Here is a 19723-nt window from a genome sequence, read left to right on the forward strand (position 1 = left end):
GCAAGCTCTGGGACACTTCATCAGGCAAGATGAGGTTGAGTGGATGGAAATTGAAACCCTTGTGTCTGCATTGGTTCACAGTCTAAAGGTGGAATGGGGGAGGCAATAGTAGACCTTCAAATGAGACTCTTTTTTTGGTTGCACCAGTTGAACCAAAACCTGATGTAAACAAGAAGCATAACAACACTGGATTCAGAATCTCTGGAAACACATGAACTGGTAGCCCAGGTCTGCCTCCATTCTTCGGTAAACACACACAAGTTCCACGGCAGGGCAGAAAATGGGGATCAAGAGAAATGAGGCAGTTTCTCTGATGTGGTCATGGATGAATGAAGGTTACACCATTGTCAGGTCTATAGTGAATATTACAAGCAGGATTTAGACAAAACTAAAGCAATGCTAAGTTCCATTGATTTCACTAAGAGAGTTTAAAGCATGTGCTTAAATCAATGGGACAGAAAAGTGCCTAAGTTTGATTATATCATGCAGATTGTAGACAAAGTGGAGAGAAGAATTTGGGGATTTTCCAAGGATACCGGAAAGAAAGACAGAGAAATAAGGGATGGGGGAGCAATGTTGCTAGGCGGATAAGTTGAGGAAGGGGCATAACCCCAGGGATAGAGAAGGTGAGTTGGATGCAAAAGGTCCCTGGCATCTCCAGTTAAAGGAACCTCATGCATCCAGGAAAGCATGTGCATAGTTCTCTTCTCTAGAGCAGTATTCTCACCTGAAGAAAACAGAGGAACATCATGTGAGGGTCATATGCCCCTTATTTCAAGAAATGGTTCCTAATGTACTTTGTCCATTTGTTATTAGATTTTATCTTGCTTCTTTACTTTAACCATTCTCCATCAGTTAATGAGAAAAGAAACTGCATTCAAAAGGATGAAAGGTGGCTAGAAAATTTTAGTGAAATTCCCATAGATTCAGCTCAGGTGCTGAGGTTTAGTTGCACTTACTTTATTTTTGAGGGGGCTGAGGATTGTTTGTGAGTGTCCTTTCTTTCAAAAGAGGGCGAGGAAAATGATAAGGGGTGTGTGGACAGGTGTATGAAATTATGCCCACAGCATGGAGAAAGCGGGTGGAGAAATGTTTTTCTCCCGTAGAACTCAAGGTCATCCAATAGCCAGTGGGATATTTAGGGCAGACAAAATTAAATGTTACTTCACATCACACATAAACTATGGGTTTCACTATTGCAAGATGTAGGTAGCCATGGCTGTCAAGTTAGATGGTTTCAAAAGGGTGTTGGACAAATTGATAGAGAACGATGCAGAGGGGCTCATTTTGGTAGTTCCTTCACCCTCAGAGGCTCAGGGGGCTGGCTGCCTTGGAGATGAAATTCTCTGTGGCAGGCCCTAAGTAATGGAGCACCCTCCCCACATCTGGCACCTTCCTTATGTCTTCAGTATTCTCCAGAAGATGTATATCTCTTTACCCACTTGACACCTGAGGTGTATATTTTTAAGACCCACCTTAATTTTGTGATTGTGACTTGCTTTAAATTGTATTTTTAAATACTGTGTTCTAATGTTGCAACCCTCCATGGGACCTTTGGGAGAAGGGCAGGTAATTAATGGTGGTGGTGGTGATGTTACCTCCAGAACACACAGTGTGTCTCTGAATATGTCCCTGGGGAGCAACAGGAGAGGGCTTTCATACTCAGGTCCTGCTTGTGAGCTTCCCATAGGCATCTGGTTGGTCACTGCAGGGAACAGAATGTTAGACTCAATAGAACCTAGGTCTGAGTCAGCAGGACTGCTCTTATGTTCTTCTTCTTATTATTACCGTATTTTTCGCTCTATAGGACACACTTTTTCCCCTCAAAAAATTGAGGGGAAATGTGTGTGCGTCCTATGGAGTGAATACAGGCTCCTTAGCTTCAGCGATAGCAATGCTAAGCCTCCGAAGCGCAGAGGGAGCACTCCCTCCGTGTTCCAAAGGCTTCGCGTTGCTTTCGCTGAAGCCTGGAGAGCGAGAGGCATCGGTACGCACCGACCCCTCTCACTCTCCAGGCTTCAGGAATAGCCGCGCGAAGCCTTTGGAGCACGGAGGGAGTGCTCCCTCTGCGCTTCGGAGGCTTAGCATTGCTATCGCTGAAGCTAAGGAGCCTGTATTCGCTCCATAGGACGCAGGGAGAGGCTGCATGGGGCTATGCATGGGGCTATGGCTTCTTTAGATGGATCCCGCTGGCTGCCTTGGCTTGTGACATAGCCGCGTGCAACCCCTCCGGCAGGGAGAGGTTGCGCACAGACTGTACGCTGCTCTTTGGGGCTGGGGGGGGGGAATAAGATTTTTTTTCTTGATTTCCCCCCCTAAAAACTAAGTGCGCCCTATGGTCCAGTGCGCCCTATGGAGCGAAAAATAGGGTAATTATTGAATTTATATACTGCCCTATACCTGCAGGTCTCAGGGAGGTTCACCTGTTCTTAGCTGGGGTACACAACATAAAAATTCTGCATGCAATCCCCGCCCCCATGCAATATTTTACCATGTGCAACTCATGCAATCAAGGGGAGAGTGGTCCACCTGAGCTGAGCTTTGGTTTGCCTATGGCATTTGCATTCCAATAGAATTTTTAAAAAAAGACAAAAACAAACAAACAACCCCAATCATATTATTCTTTGCAGGTTCCGGTTTTCGCATCTGATATGCACAGCCTTGACTATATGCCAATGAAATATTTTCATTGTGTCTCCATTGCCTGGTTTCAATGCTGGAAGAAAGTGAGGCAAATATTGAACGCTGGGTTCCTTTCTTGCGTCATTTTTCAGAGTGGGTCCTTCAACTCTGCAGTATGTTAGGGATATTTCCCCCCCCCACTCCCCCCCTCTCTCTCCTGCACAATAGCAGCCGTTGGTATCCATTTTTGATTGGCTAGCAGTTCCGAGATGCTTCCTGTTGGCCCCCATTCTGCCTCCTAAAGGGAAGAAGTAGTTGTATGTCATGACACACCTTAAATTGTAAGAAAGCAGTTTATGTTCACAACAAGTGGCTTTCTCGGGGAATTTGAGTCAAGAGAGTGACCTGCTGCTGCATGATTTACATTGCTTTAAATATACAGAGAAGCTCTTTTAAATTCATTTGCAAATGAACTGATAGGAATTTCTATAGCCTGCCTGCTCCCTGTTTCCTTTATGCCTTTTTTTTTGTTTGCGGGGGGGGGGGGTGTCTTTATGCCTGTGTGTGTGTGTGTGTGTGTGTGTGTGTGTGTAGAAAAACATGCCAACTGGTTTTACAACTGTTAAAAATAAACAAACTCCCCCTCCTCCTTTTCTAAAGGGCCTCCTGGTGGTCCCGATAACCCAGAGGAAGGAAGAAAAAGAAAATGATCGTGACCATAGCTTATGCTGTTTGGGGATGTGGGGAATCCGGATACCATGGAAATAGCAATTGTGCTCAGTGTAGTTTTACATGATTCACATATAAATGAAGAGCATTTCAAATGGGAGGAACTTAATGAGCCACAGAAAATAGTGTGCATGCTGAAATCAGCTTAACTTTGATTAAAGGTGGCATATTGCCACAAATGATGGCGATAAAAAAAAGGAGAGATATTGGGAAGTGAAAGGCATGGTAAAGGTAAAGGTAAAGGTACCCCTGCCCGTACGGGCCAGTCGTGTCCAACTCTAGGGTTGTGCGCCCATCTCACTTAAGAGGCCGGGGGCCAGCGCTGTCTGGAGACACCTCCGGGTCACGTGGCCAGCGTGACGAAGCTGCTCTGGCGAGCCAGCACCAGTGCAGCACACGGAAACGCCGTTTACCTTCCTGCTATAAAGTGGTCCCTATTTATCTACTTGCACCCGGGGGTGCTTTCGAACTGCTAGGTGGGCAGGAGCTGGGACCGAAAGACGGGAGCTCACCCCGCCGCGGGGATTCGAACCGCCGACCATACGATCGGCAAGCCCTAGGCACTGAGGTTTTACCCACAGCGCCACCCGCGTCCCATACTCAGACCCCTGGTGTGGGGCAAAACCTTTGTATATCTGCTTGTTTTTCTGTTGGCCAAACCAACATATTGTTACATGTCACCCTAATCTCTGAGTTGGGAGAGATTCCAGGGTAACCAGGTTTGGCTTCCTTGGAATGAAGGTCAGCAGAGACTGCGGTGTGTCTTTAGGATGTGTGGTTTTGTTTACACATACATTCATACTTCGGAATCCATTCTGGAAGTCCATTCGACTTCCAAAACGTTCAGAAACCAAAGCACAGCTTCTGAATGGCTGCAGGAAGCTCCTGCGGCCAATCAGAAGCCCTGTCGGACATTCGGCTTCCAAAAATAGTTCGCAATCCGGAACACTTCTCGGTTTTCAGCGTTCGGGAGCCAAAGCTGTTCAAAAACCAAAGTACGACTGTATATACAAGCCGAGTATAAGATGGTAGGGCTCACAGCATTTAACAACCATTGCTTCTCCATTAGTTGCAGCTTGGATCTAGCACAGAACAAGCCTGTCTCTAGCTTTCACACACTTCTCTGGCTATAGTTCTTCTACCTAGCAACTAGGTGGGGTGGCAAAAAGGCCCACCCAGTTCCTCTATGGCACAGAGCAACTTCTTTGGCTATGCTAATCATGGTGCTTAACCAATTGTGGTGTTCGTCCAAGCCATTTCCTAGCCAACCTTGCTCTTACGCATTCTACCCCCCACAGGTACATGTTCCCAAGAATTGGAAGGGACTCAGGGGACCATCTGGAGTAACCCTCCTGCCACAACTTGTAGCATCATGTTTCCATGGCTCCCCTCCACTTCTTTGTGTGTTAAGAAGTTCCAAGGTAAGACTATCCATTACTCTTGACCGTAGGCAACCACCTGAAAATAGCATCTTCCTGAAAAGTTCTCTGTTCTCTTGCTCATCACATTTCCCCACCTTGATCCAAGTGCTGGAGAAGAACTGTAGCTCAATGGCAGTGCAGGACATCCCAAGTTCAATCCCCAGCAGATAGGGGGATTGTCTGAAGTCCTGGAGAGGTGCAGTCCATGCATACACTGCTGGCTAGAGTAGATAATATTGAACCAGGTGGACTGATTGTCTGACTTTTAGAAGACAGCTTCCTAAATCTTACCTTGTCTCCCATTGCCATTCAATATAATTGGCTAGTGAAGAAACATCACATGCAATGAAGAAGGACTAAATGCTATCGGTGATGAGAGGAAAGAAGGCCTCAGCATATTGCTGTGTAATGTGTCATCCCAACCTGGTGGGGAACTCCCTGGGAGGACAGAGTATCAGAGAACTGTTGTGCTTTGCAGTTTCTGTTTACTTAATAATATGCAAGTGCAGCTCTGGGGGAAAGCGGCTGCATAAATACCTAGACTTTTGAAATGCCTCCATTTCCGCAAAGATAAACACTATGCCTGTATCACACACGCACCCTGCAAGCACAACCGTCTCTTCCAGCTGCAAAAGTCATACCTCTTTCTCCTTCACTCATCACATTCAAATAACTCAAAGGATGGTACTCAACTCACTGAAAGTAATTGTCTCACTGAAAGTAATTGTCCTAATTCTGTCATGTTCATCCACTTCAGTGGGTCTACTCCTGAGTAAAACCTAGCTGAATAGCGTCCAAAGTTTTGTGCTTCAGCTTTCATCTTAGCATGAGGTCCAGCGCCGAGGGCCTTCTGGCGGTTCCCCCACTGTGAGAAACAAAGCTACAGGGAACCAGGCAGAGGGCCTTCTCGGTAGTGGCGCCCTGTGGAACACCCTCTCATCAGATGTCAAAGAGATAAACAACTACCTAACATTTAGAAGACATCTGAAGGCAGCTCTGTTCAGGGAAGTTTTTAATGTGTGACATTTTAATGTATTTTGAAATTTTGTTGGAAGCTGCCCAGAGTGGCTGGGGAGACCCAGCCAGATGGGCAGGGTACAAATAAATTATTATTATATTATTATTATTATCTAATTAGCTGTTAACCACCAGCCATCAACGTTCATGTAAGCAAGCACCTTCTAGCCATCAGTGGCTACCCAGGGTACATATTTGGAGGAAAAGGTCATTTGCTGTCTTTGCAAGACGTAAGCATATGAAGATTTCAAACTTTTAACGTGTTCAGGTTGTAGCCCTAGTGCCACTTTACCTGGGTGTAAGTCCCACTGAATTCAATAGGGTTTAGTTCTGAGTAGGATTGCATAAAGATGTCTAATTCTGCTCCCCCACCAGACTGCATAGCATTCCTCATCCATTCGATGAGGAATATGACCCATAGTAAAAAGAAAGCCTAGAAAATCCTGGTAGATTATTCAATATCTGTATTTATGCCAAACATATTTCAAAATGTATGCTGAAAAGCAAAACATTGCATTGCTTCAGATAACTATGTGCATTAAGGCTGAATGCTAATTTTAGGTCTTCAGAACTCTGCTGCGCTTGAAGATTTGAATCTAGTCATCTTAGTAATGCTGCGCCAAAAAAAACCACCCCCCATTTTTCTTCTTCTATCAAACCATTATCTATCAATGAATGAAAAAAAGAAAGAAATTAAATTCTAAAATTTGCAAAGGGAAAAGAAAAATTTGGATAACTTCTCTCGGGTGGTGTGAGAGTTTTTTTGTTGCACTGGCCTTACTCTTGAGGTGGCAGAGGGGTGTTTGTGAGTGCCCTCATTTTCATTCTACAAATCATCTCTCTACATCCTTGATGGTCCAACTTAATGAAAAACTCTGTCAGTTCCTCAGCTAAGGTTATCTGTAGAGGTTGGAAGGTACAGAAGTTGTTTGCCATGTACCCAACAGCTGTCCCTTAGTAGTCTTCTTTTCTTTTAAAGAAATCACAGTGGTAACCTTTTTGTTTTCAAAATGAAGGACTTCACTTAAAAAAGAAGTTTCCCTGGCTTCCCATCCCTCAGTTAAAGCTTGGAGAACAATAGCATGAGACATAACCTACTGAATAGCTCAGCTGGTAAGAGCATGGTGCTGATAATGCCAAGGTTGCAGGTTCAATCCCCATTATATATACAGTGGTACCTCGGGTTACAAATGCTTCGGGTTACAAACTCCGCTAACCGGAAGTAGTTGCTCCGGGTTGCAAACTTTGCCCCTGGATGAGAATGGAAATTGTGTGCTGGCAGCAGCAGGAGGCCGCATTAGCAAAAGCGTGCCTCAGGTTAAGAACAGTTTCGGGTTAAGAACGGACCTCTGGAACGAATTAAGTTTGTAATCTTAGGTACATATATATATCACCATTTTTTCCCCTCACCACGGGGACCGACTTCCGGGTCGGACAAGCACCAGAAATAGCATGTGTGCACCGAGAGGTCTGCCTGGGAGTAGACTGGACCAGCCTCAGAAAACGTTGCTGACCCCTGGACTAGATTATCCTCAGGGTCCTTTCCAATTCTATGATTCTAACTCCTCCAGGGGTTTGTTTTATTTTATTTTAATTTATTTTCTTCCATTTATAGTCAACCTTTTCCCCCATCATGGGATCCAATGTGGTGTAGTGGTCAGAGTGCTGGACTAGGGCTAAGACCTGGGAGACCAACGTTCAAATCCCCATTCTTCCCTGAAGCTCACTGGGTGACTTTGGACCAGCCACTGTCTTTTAGCTGAACCTACCTCACAGGGTAGGGACGCGGGTGGCACTGTGGTCTAAACCACTGAGCCTAGGGCTTGCCGATCAGAAGGTCAGCGGTTCGAATCCCCGCGATGGGGTGAGCTCCCGTTGCTCAGCCCCTGCTCCTGCCAACCTAGCAGTTCGAAAGCACGCCAAAGTGCAAGTAGATAAATAGGTATCACTCCAGCGGGAAGGTAAACTGCATTTCCGTGTGCTGCTCTGGTTCACCAGAAGCGGCTTAGTAATGCTGGCCACATGACCCGGAAGCTGTACGCCGGCTCCCTCGGCCAATAAAGCGAGATGAGTGCTGCAACCCCAGAGTCGGTCACGACTGGACCTAATGGTCAGGGGTCCCTTTACCTTTACCTTACCTCACAGGGTCGCTGCAGGGATCAAATGGAGAGGCAGGGAAACCATGCCTGCTGCCACCTTGAGCTCCTTGGAGGAAATCTGATAAATAAAGACCTGCGGTTCCCATCTGAGCACTGATCGGTTCCCATCCCAAGCAGTTTCCCATCTGAGCACTGATGAGACCCAGGGCTGCTTATATTTCTATACAGTATCTTCAAACCATACCTCCAACCAGCTGCGGAGGCTGCAGAGAGCTGGCGATGTTCTTAATGGAAAATAACACACACACACACACACACACACACACACACACACACACACATAACCCTTGGCCATCTCATACTGCTAATGAAAGCTGAACCCTGCACCCATCCTTTTTTAAAAAAATAAAAATAGAATCTAAATCACCGTGCAAATGAGGCAGAAAAACAAAGGCCACTTTCTTAGGGTAAGAAAGCTTCTAAAAAATTGAAGGGCAAAGCACAGAGTAGTGCTACTTCTTAATGGGTGGGTAGATGAACTAAGGTCTTCCGAAATCTGTCTACCGGATATAGAGCCAACCTATCCAGCTATCTTCTTAAGTTTAGCGAAGTTTAATTAACACTCCGCTGAGAGTTGAACTTTGATATAATTTAGCAATTGAGGCTCATTTTAGGCTCATTTTAATTAGCTGGCAAGAAGCGGCTTGTTCCACAAAGTGCATAGGTTCGCAGCCAATGATAGTTTTAGTTAGTTAAGATTTACTTGCTACTCTATTCTGAGGGCTCAGGCTGGATTACAGCTAAGTGAAAATTAGCGCTGAGCTAAAACTACTCACTGCGTCATATTCATGATCGCAAGCTGGAAGGATCCTTCAGCTCTCAGCAGTTTAGCATGTTCATTTTTAAAATGTTAGCATTGCTTTGGTGCTGCTCAGCACCCTTTTATTACTCTGCCTGCTGCCACTTCTCGATGCCCCTTTCTATGCCCTCACTGCCCCTGGGCCTTGCTTGCCTTCACTGCCAATAATGTCACGATTCTATGCGGTGACATCATGGGTAGCCATAAGTAGAATATCGTGGGTTGTTACAACCTATAAAACAGCAACGAAGGGAAAGAAGAAAGCAACGAGAAAAGGTGGTTAGAATGTGTTGGACCATAACAACAATGTTAGTGTTTGGCAAAGTGATTTTTTAATAATATAATAATAATGGTCCAGCTGCATCACATAAACTAATTTTGAAGCAATGCTGGAATTTGGGAAATGATTGATCCCAAAATGTCCCTAGTTTCCCTGCCAGTGCCAAACTTGGGGAAGAGGATGAGCCAGCACTTGTCCCAAGCGATGACAATGGTAGCTGCAGAGGCTGTAAGGGAGTCTCCTCCCTTGGGAGGGGCAGGGGAGGAGGAGAGGCTGACGCTGCCAAGGCCCAGCCCCACATGACACACTGGCTCTAAGGGGAAGGGAAGGCCAGGGCCGTCTTAAGCATATCCGGTGCCGTGGTGCAAAGATCCCCCCGGCGCCTCCCCCCTTTCCCAGTGTTGTTGACCTTTTCCCAAGCCTCTGCGGGGATCGCTTTCCTCCCACTAAGGCTTGGGAGGCAAGCTTCACACCCGCCAACCATATAGTTCGTGGGGCGCAGCTTCCATCCGAAGCCTCTGCAGGGATCGCTCTCCTCCCGCGGAGGCTTAGGAGGCAAGCTGCATGCCCACCAGCCATATGGTTGATGGGGCACAGCTGGCGGGTGTGCAGGGAAAGGGAAGGCCGCCGGCAAAGCGATTAAGGAGTTTTCTCAGGGCAGTGGAGGGTATGTGTGCTGGATCCCACTGGTGTAGCAGTGGTGGCACTCAAAGTTCTTCTGATAGGAAATTCTCTATGGGAGGGCATGGAGACACACAAAAATGGGGGGTTGAGGAGGACCAGTTGTGGGGCAAAGTGAGAAATACTCCTATTTTCATCTGAGGAATGTTGAAGGATATGGCAGTGCGGCTTAACAATCCAGGTATGACCAACCCTTCCTAGTAGGAAAAAAACCACCAGATTGTTTCAAGTAAATCTTGTATTCTAATGCAAAAGAATGAAAAGTTGAGAATACATAGTAGGTGATTGGCTAGACAGAATAGTATTATTGGATTCCATCAAACTATAAACCTACCACTTTCTCAATACCATTCATTCATTCATTCATTCATTTATTTTAAAAAAAATAAAACCTCTCCCAAGCTTGCCTCATACTATCTTGGAAATGTTCTGTGAACTTCTCCAAAGAGTAGGACTCAGTCAGTCCCTTGGTCCATCTACCATCTATCAAAGAGGTTCATGACAGCTACACATAAAACCTCGCAATAAAAACCATGTAAGAAAGTCAAAATTGGAAATCAGATATTATGAAAAGATGCATTCTTAATTACCTGACAGAATAGACAGTTTTTCAGAAGGGGTTTAAAAGTTGAAACAGAAGGCACCTGCTGAATTTCTATGTTTTGGGGGTTTTGGATGGTAATATGAAGATTGCAGTCTCCTTTTCCAACCATCCTAATAGGCACCAAATCAATGAGGTGCTATCTTGCATGAATATCTAAGGGTTAGCAGCTGCCCCGTTGTTCAGCTGAGGTTCATTCTTCCTATTTCAGGAGCAGAGTAGAAAGATAGGGCAGAACAACATTTCTCAGTCATCCTTTCCCAGGCACTATATATAGCACATGTAACACCCTTTTCCACTCACACGATAAAAATAATTTTCTCTGTTCATTTGCAAGTCCTATGCCCCCTCCCCCTGATCTCACAGGCAATTTGCCGTCCTTCCATTTATTGTGTGATTATTAAAACCAACACTCAAACCGGCAAATATCTGGGGGAAGTGCAAATTTCTTTAGCGAGGCAAGTTAGTTAGCTGTAAAATGCATTGTGACGATTCTGTGAAACTAATTGCTTTTGTAACTTTTGCTTCTGTTCCTAACATTTTGCCCCTTCCATCAACACAATACTAGTATCTTGAATCACTCCGACAGTGAACTATGCTAAAACTGGTATTAGCCTCTCTCTCTTTTTAATTAAAAAAGGTAGGGCAATATCATGCAGTTGGAACCGACAATGAGACATTGCAATGTATCTTTAGTTTCAAGGTGCTCCTCTTCAAGGTTTCTTCCTTCCAACCAGCCATGCCCTCATCCAGATAAGGTAAAAGGTAAAGGTACCCCTGCCCGTACGGGCCAGTCGTGTCCGACTCTAGGGTTGTGCGCCCATCTCACTTAAGAGGCCGGGGGGCCAGCGCTGTCCGGAGACACTTCCGGGTCACGTGGCCAGCGTGACAAAGCTGCATCTGGCGAGCCAGCGCAGCACATGGAACGCCGTTTACCTTCCCGCCAGTCCCTATTTATCTACTTGCACCCGAAGGTGCTTTCGAACTGCTAGGTTGGCAGGCGCTGGGACTGAACAACGGGAGCGCACCCCGCCGCGGGGATTCGAACCGCCGACCTTTCGATCAGCAAGCCCTAGGCGCTGAGGCTTTTACCCACAGCGCCACCCGCGTCCCTCATCCAGATACTTACTCTTAAATGGAAGCCCAGGATGGGCATTCCACTCCAAGCTTTTTTTCTGTTCCACCCTGGATCCATTGCATGTGACACTGTGACTGTTCCACTGCAATTCGTCTTCCACACAAAACTATGCTATTCATCTCACTGCCTACTGGTTTGAATTTATGTAACCTACATGATTAAGTGCACAAGTGACCTTGTTGCGTTTTTCCACTCCATTCATTTCAGTACAAGGGAAACACAATGCCAATGGACAAAGAAAGGTCATCAGTTACGTACTGTTTGCAGACAGAAAGCAACAGCAACCAATCACATTCACTGGATTGATTTCCATTCCAGGCATGGGACGACTAAGCAAACAACAAACCTGAAATGCAATGCCATACAGTGGTACCTCAGGTTACATACGCTTCAGGTTACATACGCTTCAGGTTACAGATTCCGCTAACCCAGAAATAGTGCTTCAGGTTAAGAACTTTGCTTCAGGAGGCCCCATTAGCTAAAGTGGTGCTTCAGGTTAAGAACAGTTTCAGGTTAAGAACGGACCTCCAGAACAAATTAAGTACTTAACCCGAGGTACCACTGTAGTTTGGAATTCACTGTTATGTATTTATGAATTTGAATTTGAAGTTGACCTGATATGAGAAATGTATTGCACATCTATCACACATTGACTGCTGCTGTATGGTGGCAGTCAAATGCTGATGGCCGCAAGTGAGATTTGATGAAGTCTTGAGCCCTAGACCTGGACATGAGTGTTAATAGTGCCTGTATTCAGCAAAACAGGAGCAAGGATCCTGGTTATGCTGTGAAGACCCACCTTGATGTCAAGCCGGGAGCCGGGAGCTGGTCAGCAATAACTCACATGTCAGTGAAGTGAACTCTTTATTCCAAGAAACAAAAGAGCTCAGGCTTAGTTAGCACAACAACTCTTCCCAGTAGGCTTTGCCACAAAATCTTCCTGCTCACCAGGACTACGTTTCTACACCCCTGACCTAAGATGCTGGGCTTGGGGGTGGAACTCAACAGCTAAAACAACAGTAATTCAACCAATTTTTCTTCATTTGAAAAGATGGCAATACTTACTTTCGTGATCAGCATTGCAGCATTGTTTATTTTTATTATGAGTACATTTTCAAACAACAGTTGCCCATTCAGTGGAATCAGCTTGCATTGAAGTGATCTGTGTGCTTGTGGTCAGGGATAGGGTGACGGGGACAAGCCATGCATCCAATCTATGCATTAATCAACTGTGCTTTGAATGCAGTCAGGAAAAAAGGTATTCAATAGAGGGCCACTGAGGATGCTCCTCACCTGGGGCACTCTTTGGTCTAGGGCCAGCACTGAGGGCACCTGTACACGTGGATGCTGTTTTCTCTAGTTCAGGATACCTGAGGTCAGTAGAAAGCACTGCTCTGTTAAACACATACAATAAGGGCAAAGTGATAGATTTCTATAATTTATACCAAAGGTGGCCCAGAAAAGGGCTTTATATTGCTTTCAAGTTGCAGGGCTACAGTGGAACATCACTGTTCTTCTGTGTCTGAAAAAACCTCTGTCAAGCTGATGCCTTCTGGATGTTCAAAAACTGCTCCAGAACATCTGAAGGGCAGCACATTGGAGAAAGTGGCAAATCATATATAGTCCATGGTCTTTCACAAAGTTAGGAAGTTCTTGGCTTACATCCAGAGACTGGTTCAGGCCTGAGTACAAATCAACTGTCCTGTTCTCCTTACTCTACCCACCTGGAAGAACTATTGTAAATCCCATTTGGGCCTTCCTGGCAGCAGTGGTTTTTCAGCACAGGGTCTGCAAGGTCATTAAGAAAGTTACATTCAAGCAGAAATTCATTGATGTACAAATGACTAAAACAATAACCCCACAAATCATCCGATTTCTGCTGACACCCTCAAGGCAACACTGTTCAGTTTTGCCGAATCAGTGACTGCACTCATGGTATCATCTCGGCTGAGACTCTTCTGAAATCACTGATAAAAGTTGAAATCCAGGCAAAAAGCTCTTCTGAGTCTCGATCTTCTGCTTCCCCAAATTTCATCTGCAAGGTAATAATAACAATAAAGACTAGATGTTTACTGTTATTCACATATGAGCCATGTAAAGATTATTGTGGATTGAAGAGATCAGGCAAGAGTGACGAGCTGAAATATAGCCTGCTTCCTCTATGTGAGTGTAGGGTTTGTCACAATGAAGGCCCAGGAAGCAAAATGGCACTTAAACTGGGTTGGAACGTTCTGTTACAAAAAGCCAAACCCAAATGGTTTACAAGCAGAATTTATTGCTGGAAGCATTTTGAATACAAATGGTATAAGGATGGCAACTGATGGCAGGAAGGTCAAGATAAACAGATCCACCACATTGCAGAAATGCTATTCCATCCTCTATGTTCTCTCCTGCATTTCCCACATGTATCTTAAAGTGAGAATCAGGCCTCTTTATGATCAAAATATGCAGGACCCAACACACTTAAACAAGGACAATTGCCTCTACATTTCTAAGATGTCATGTACTGATTCCTTATTGATATGTATTGTTGCATGCCATACCAATCTCCAAGCAAGTGTGAGATTCCAGGGGTCCCAGGCGCTCACCCAGGATTCGTATTTCCTTTTGGAAATGAGGCACAGTGGTGACTGTGGTGTCTATATGATATATGATTTACTTACACATATATACAACCTGAGCCTATGCGGTGAAATTTTTCATAGCAGAACAGTAAGGGCCAGAGACACCAGCTTGTGAGGATGACTGTGGGAGCATGTGCGCATGATGTCACAAAGTTGTGCATGTGAGTGTCGCACCTCCTTCCCAAGCTGGACAGGAGCTTCTGAGGCTTTGGGAACAAGGGGCCAGGGAAACATTTAGGGGACTGGCCTAGTCCTCCTGGTTCACTAATCTCACACCATTGTATAGGTCATTTTGGTGACTGTTTCACAATGATGGATTTCCCTTCTCCTGAGAGGCACCCTAATTTGAGCCCAGGCATCATTTGAAAGAATGCTAGATTTTAAAAATTCTTTCCACCACTATTTGGGATTAAGTGTTAAATAGAGTAATGGGCAGTTAGCTTATTTCACTTGCACAACAAAAATTAAAAGCAAGGATTTACTCTTGAATTACACCCGTACTATATAATCTTTGAGAAATTCGAAATCACATCAAATTCCTTTTCGATTATTATTACAGTAATTCAGAAAGTAGATACTATTAATTGAATACATAAGCACACCTATATCCTCAATGCATTCCCTAATTAAAATTAGGATAGTTAACTTGTCAACTTCATCTGTTTCTCACAGTTTGTTCAACCAATCCACTGCCCTAAGTGAGAAAATCACATTAACATTTTTAAGCTATTTGGATAAAGAACAATTTGGCCAGAGTTAACAAGTTAGCCATTAAATCCATACTTGGAATTTGCCCAGTTCCTGGATGCAGCATAAGGAAAAGCTATCTCTGTCTGTCATTGGTTATATCTACAACATTCTATATGTCTTAACCTGCAATTTCTGCCCCAAGCATTTAGGATAAGAAAAGGGAGATGGAAAGAAATATTGCCATCTTTTTTCTGGTGGAGGCTCTGTGCTTTTCACAATTGCATTATATGGGTGGGATGATGAGGATCGAGGTACAGCTCTTAGGGGTCCAGAACAGCCTTTCTCAACCTACTGCCCTCCAGATGTTTTGAACTACAATTCCCATACGCTCCAGTTGGCATTACCATCCAAACCAGCTGAAGGGTGTCCAGAGTCTATCTCAAGAGAAAATGGTAGAACTTATGGTCAGCTCAAAGGAGGGCAACAAATATTTATTCATTTAGCCAATATATGTGCCATTTGTTCAAAGGATTTTTTCCTAAAAATGGTGACCACTAAAAGAAGTTACATAAAACAATACATAATTCCAAACATCCAAACTGTTCAATACAGTCAAATAAGTACTAATGCAAAAGATGGTGAGGGACCTGGAGTCCAATCACTATAAGGAAAGCTTGGATATATTTTGTCTGGAGAAAAAATGGTGGAGAGGCATTGCAAAAGCATTTTTCAGATATACGGGCTGTTGTGGCATGCCCATGTTAGAATCAGAGAAACTAGAAGTCAGGGTGGAAGGATCTGTCACTTTTGGTTCTCCCAGTTTCTTATTTTTCTGATCTTAAATTCAGTTCTCCACATTCTGCAGCCATAAAAAAAAAACCCTCATGAAAATCCATCAGTGTTTTAGTACAAATTTCACCTAATAAACACATCTTTATATGAAGTTTTCACTAATGTACACATTTTTTCCAAACAATTTGCCCTAATATAATGTATTTCTTTGTTATGCTTTCACCAATATATTTATTTATTTATTGTATTGCCCTTTATATGCATTTTTAAAACATTACTTGGCGAACTGCATAGCAAAATTCAGATGAGTGCAAATTTTGAAAGGTAGCTATGTTTCGGTTCACATATTTATTTATTTTTTGGAAAGTGAGAATTTAATAGATTCTGCTTCAGATGAAATCAAATTTCTCCTTCATACCAAGCTGGAACCTCACTACTGATCCCTCATCAAATAACCATACAGCATTGCTTAAAAAGCAAACTCACACTATGGAATTTGTTCCTACTTCTAAGCAAAGTGAGGACTGTGAAGTTGCATTATGGCCCATCATCAATTGCACAGAATGGTTTCAGCAAAGTCTCCTTATCCTTTGTTCTGATGGTCGATTGATTATTCATTTGCTCTGTTTCTCTTTATTTTGGCATATCAATAAAACGCATAATCTGACAACAGACTCTTACAGGGACCCAAAGCAAAGAGTCACAAATCATTCCAAATCTAATTCACTCACCAATCAACTAAACTTCCTCTATCAGTGACTAATCAATAGCTCTCACAATGAGCTCCTAATTGCACCTCTGGGGTGATGGAAGCCTGTAGATGATAACACAGCCCACGAAAGGCTTGCCAATAATTAAGCAGTAGTGAAGAAAAGATACTATTTCTACAGCTAACGACCAAACATCTAGAAGGTGTTGATCTCCAGCGGGGTAAATTGAAGGCAATCCTACGCGAATCAAATGTTAATCCCATCATATCTCCTTATGATGAAGCACGCACACATACCCCAAAATTGGGGAGTAACAAGTGCAGCAACCAATAGATTTATCTACATTGTTGATAATGCAGCTGCTACCAAGAGCTGCGGGATACTCTTAGGAGTACAGTGGTGCCTCGCAAGACGAAATTAATTCGTTCCGCGAGTTTTGTCGTCTTGCGATTTTTTCGTCTTGCGAAGCACGGTTTCGGAAAAGTTTTGGAAAAGCTTCAAAAATCACCAAAGTCTTCAAAAACCTCAAAAAAGGCTACCACACCGCGTGCTATGAGTTGCTCCTCGAAGTCAAGTCGCAACTGTATTAACGGTTTTAAGAAAAAGGAAACAAACTTGCAAGATGTTTTCGTCTTGCGAAGCAAGCCCATAGGGAAAATCGTCTTGCGAAGCAACTCCAAAAACCAAAAACCCTTTCGTCTTGTGAGTTTTTCATCTTGCGAGGCATTCGTCTTGCGAGGTACCACTGTATTGACAGGCTTGGGAACTCTGTTTGCTATAGATGTTCAGTGGAAAGAGTAGCACATCCAACCAATGCATGTGCTTGTTTGGCTGCTTGTTTTATAAACAGTCCCTTATGAGCATCCTATCAATAATAATTAATAATTAATAATTAATAATTAATAATTAATAATTAATAATTAATAATTAATAATTAATAATTAATAATTAATAATTAATAATTAATAATTAATAATTAATAATTAATAATTAATAATTAATAATTATTTTATTATTTATGCCCTGCCCATCTGGTTGTGTTTCCCCAGCCACTCAGAATAAAATGTTCAAATCCAAGAAGCAAAACAAACCCCCAAAAATCTGAGCATGGAAAAATTGAAGGGAGGCGGAGAAAAATTGTGCAAGACAATTTAGACAAACCCCATCCAGCTTTTGTTTAGAATGCTAGTTGCTTAAAATGTGATGTATTTATTTTTAAAAAGTAGTCATTAGTCACCAAAATGACCACCAGGTAATTCTGTTCTGGGAAGGCTGTTCTATAGCCAGAAGAGTACAACCTCAAAGGCTGTAACATAGTAGTCTGTAGTTGCACAGTCTAATTCAAAAGCTATAGTAATGATATGGCTTGAAGCTTCTGAACAGCTGCTGTGTCAGTGTTCTGCAACAGATTTTTAAGCACCCATTTGAAATGGGTGGAAAATCACAGCCTCCAGGTAGAATCCAACAAAGATTAGTCTTAACTCATACTGCAGACTTAGGCACACCTACTCAGAAGTAAACCTCAGTGAGACTCAATGGAAATACAATACACTAGTGATGCGAAGGGGTTGCATCAGCCTGACTCATACTTCCTGAACCAATAAACAAACTGAAACACACCTACCATTTGAAATTCATAGTTCTCCAAATTTTGTGAAGAAGGTCTCCATTATTTGAGTGAAAACAATGTGATAACCCAGGAACGTTGCTTGCAAATATGCGCGTAGAAAGAAAAATGCACTTAAAAAGCAAATAATTTGTGTGTGAGAGAGAATTTTTAAAATAAAGTGATGCAGAAATGAGGGGGAAATGAAACAGAGAGAAACTGAAATCAACGGATCCATCCAACTTTGCATTCTGTTGACTTTCATAGCATTGGCTTCCTATCAAGCATGCGCAGGATTGCAACCTTAAGGTATGGTTACCAGATTTTTTTCAATGAATTCAGGGACACTTTTTTTTTTTTTTTTAAGCTGAGTAGCAACAGGGAGTCAGTAGTGGGGATGGTGAGGCAAAAGACCCTGGGCCCAAGCACACATGCATATTGTATAAAGGTGCAAAGCCCTTCTTTCGCACCCTGTGAAGCATAAATGCACAGAGTTTTTTAAAAACTGGGCAACGGCATGCTGCCCACCCATGACGCCCGAGCCTAGCCCTTTGTTTTGACAGATTGGGGGAGGCTTGGGAGTCATGGGTGGGCAGCCATTGCCCAGGAGGGGCGCAAGGCACACGGTTTCTCTGCCAGGCAAGGTGCAATGCCCTTCTTTTGCACTCTGTGAAACATAAATGTGCAGAGTTTTTAAAAAACTGGGCAACAGCTGCCCGCCTGCGACTCCCGAGCCTCCCCAGATTGTCCAAACAAAGGGGGCAGGGGGCAGGAGATCAGGATAGGATCGGGAGTAGCAGGTGGGCAGCGCGCCGTAGCCTATTTTTTAAAAACCTGCACATTTATGTTTCACAGGGTGTGAAAGAACTGCTTTGCACCTTGCCCGGTAGAAAAACTGCACACAAGACACATCATATGGGAACTTCCGGAGAGGAAAAATGGCGGGCGCCACAGCAGCGAGCAGCTCCTGAAGCCAGCCAGAGCCAACTTCACTACCAGGCTGGCTCCGGGCTGCTGAGGTTGCTGCTGCCACGTTTCCCGGGGACAGATTTGCAAATCTGGGGACATTCCGGGGACAGAATTTGTCCGGGGACAGATATGCAAATCCAGGGACTGTCCCCGGGAACCGGGGACGGCTGGTAAACCTACCTTAAGGTGCAGAGCAGAAAGAGCTTGCTGAGTAAGGCTGAGACCCTGCACTAGCTTCCTGGCAGGTGAATTATTGATACTTACTATGAGGAGGATGGGTGAGGCATCAGGGAGTCTGGCGTGGTGCAAATGCCCCAGCCGAACCAGTCCAACACTCCTGCCAGTGCACTATGCTGATGTCCACACCATGGTCCCCTTTTCCTCTCAGTAAACAACAGTGACCCACCATCCAGGAAGCTGGCAAAACAGCTCCGCTCCCTCTAGGAAGCTGCTTCTGGTGCAGAGCATATTCAATGTTATTTGCAGATGAGAATGTGTATGTAGAGAGGTGATTGCTTCTCAGTTTTACATAAAACATTACAGAAAGGGATGGTGAGGCCCCTCAAGCATTTGGGAGCATCATCTGAACAGGAGCAGAAGATTAAAGCAATGCTGGACCCAGAAAAATGCAATTAGTGAGGTTTTACTGAAAATAACCTTTTCATAAGAATATGTCAAGGTCTTTTTCAGTGTCTCTCTTGTCTTTTATTTTAAAAAGTGTAGCTACACAGTGGCATAGCAAATTAGATTTGAGAGTTATCATTTGTGATCCAAGGCTGCATCCTCAGTACATGTGATGTGGGGAAAGGCATGGAGATACATGGAGTGTAGAAAAAGCTTTAGTGTAAGCAGTTGCCTTTCATATCACCAAAGAACCCACACAAG

At 43.9% G+C, this 19723-nt stretch overlaps 1 protein-coding gene across 2 annotated transcripts in view; it reads right to left on the reverse strand.

Annotated features, from left to right (window-relative positions):
- Positions 1-13229: 13229 nt before the first annotated feature.
- Positions 13230-19723, reverse strand: part of LOC114599940 (formin-F-like) — a 134392-nt gene continuing 127898 nt past the window's right edge. For both annotated transcript variants that reach the window (XM_077929300.1, XM_077929299.1), the window contains exon 17: positions 13230-13482. In XM_077929300.1, the coding sequence (XP_077785426.1) occupies positions 13378-13482 (105 nt within the window). In that variant the 3' untranslated portion in view covers positions 13230-13377. The remainder of the gene's footprint in view (positions 13483-19723) is intronic.

The sequence above is a fragment of the Podarcis muralis genome, chromosome 5 (assembly GCF_964188315.1).
Source record: "Podarcis muralis chromosome 5, rPodMur119.hap1.1, whole genome shotgun sequence".
NCBI classification, from domain to species: Eukaryota; Metazoa; Chordata; class Lepidosauria; order Squamata; family Lacertidae; genus Podarcis; species Podarcis muralis.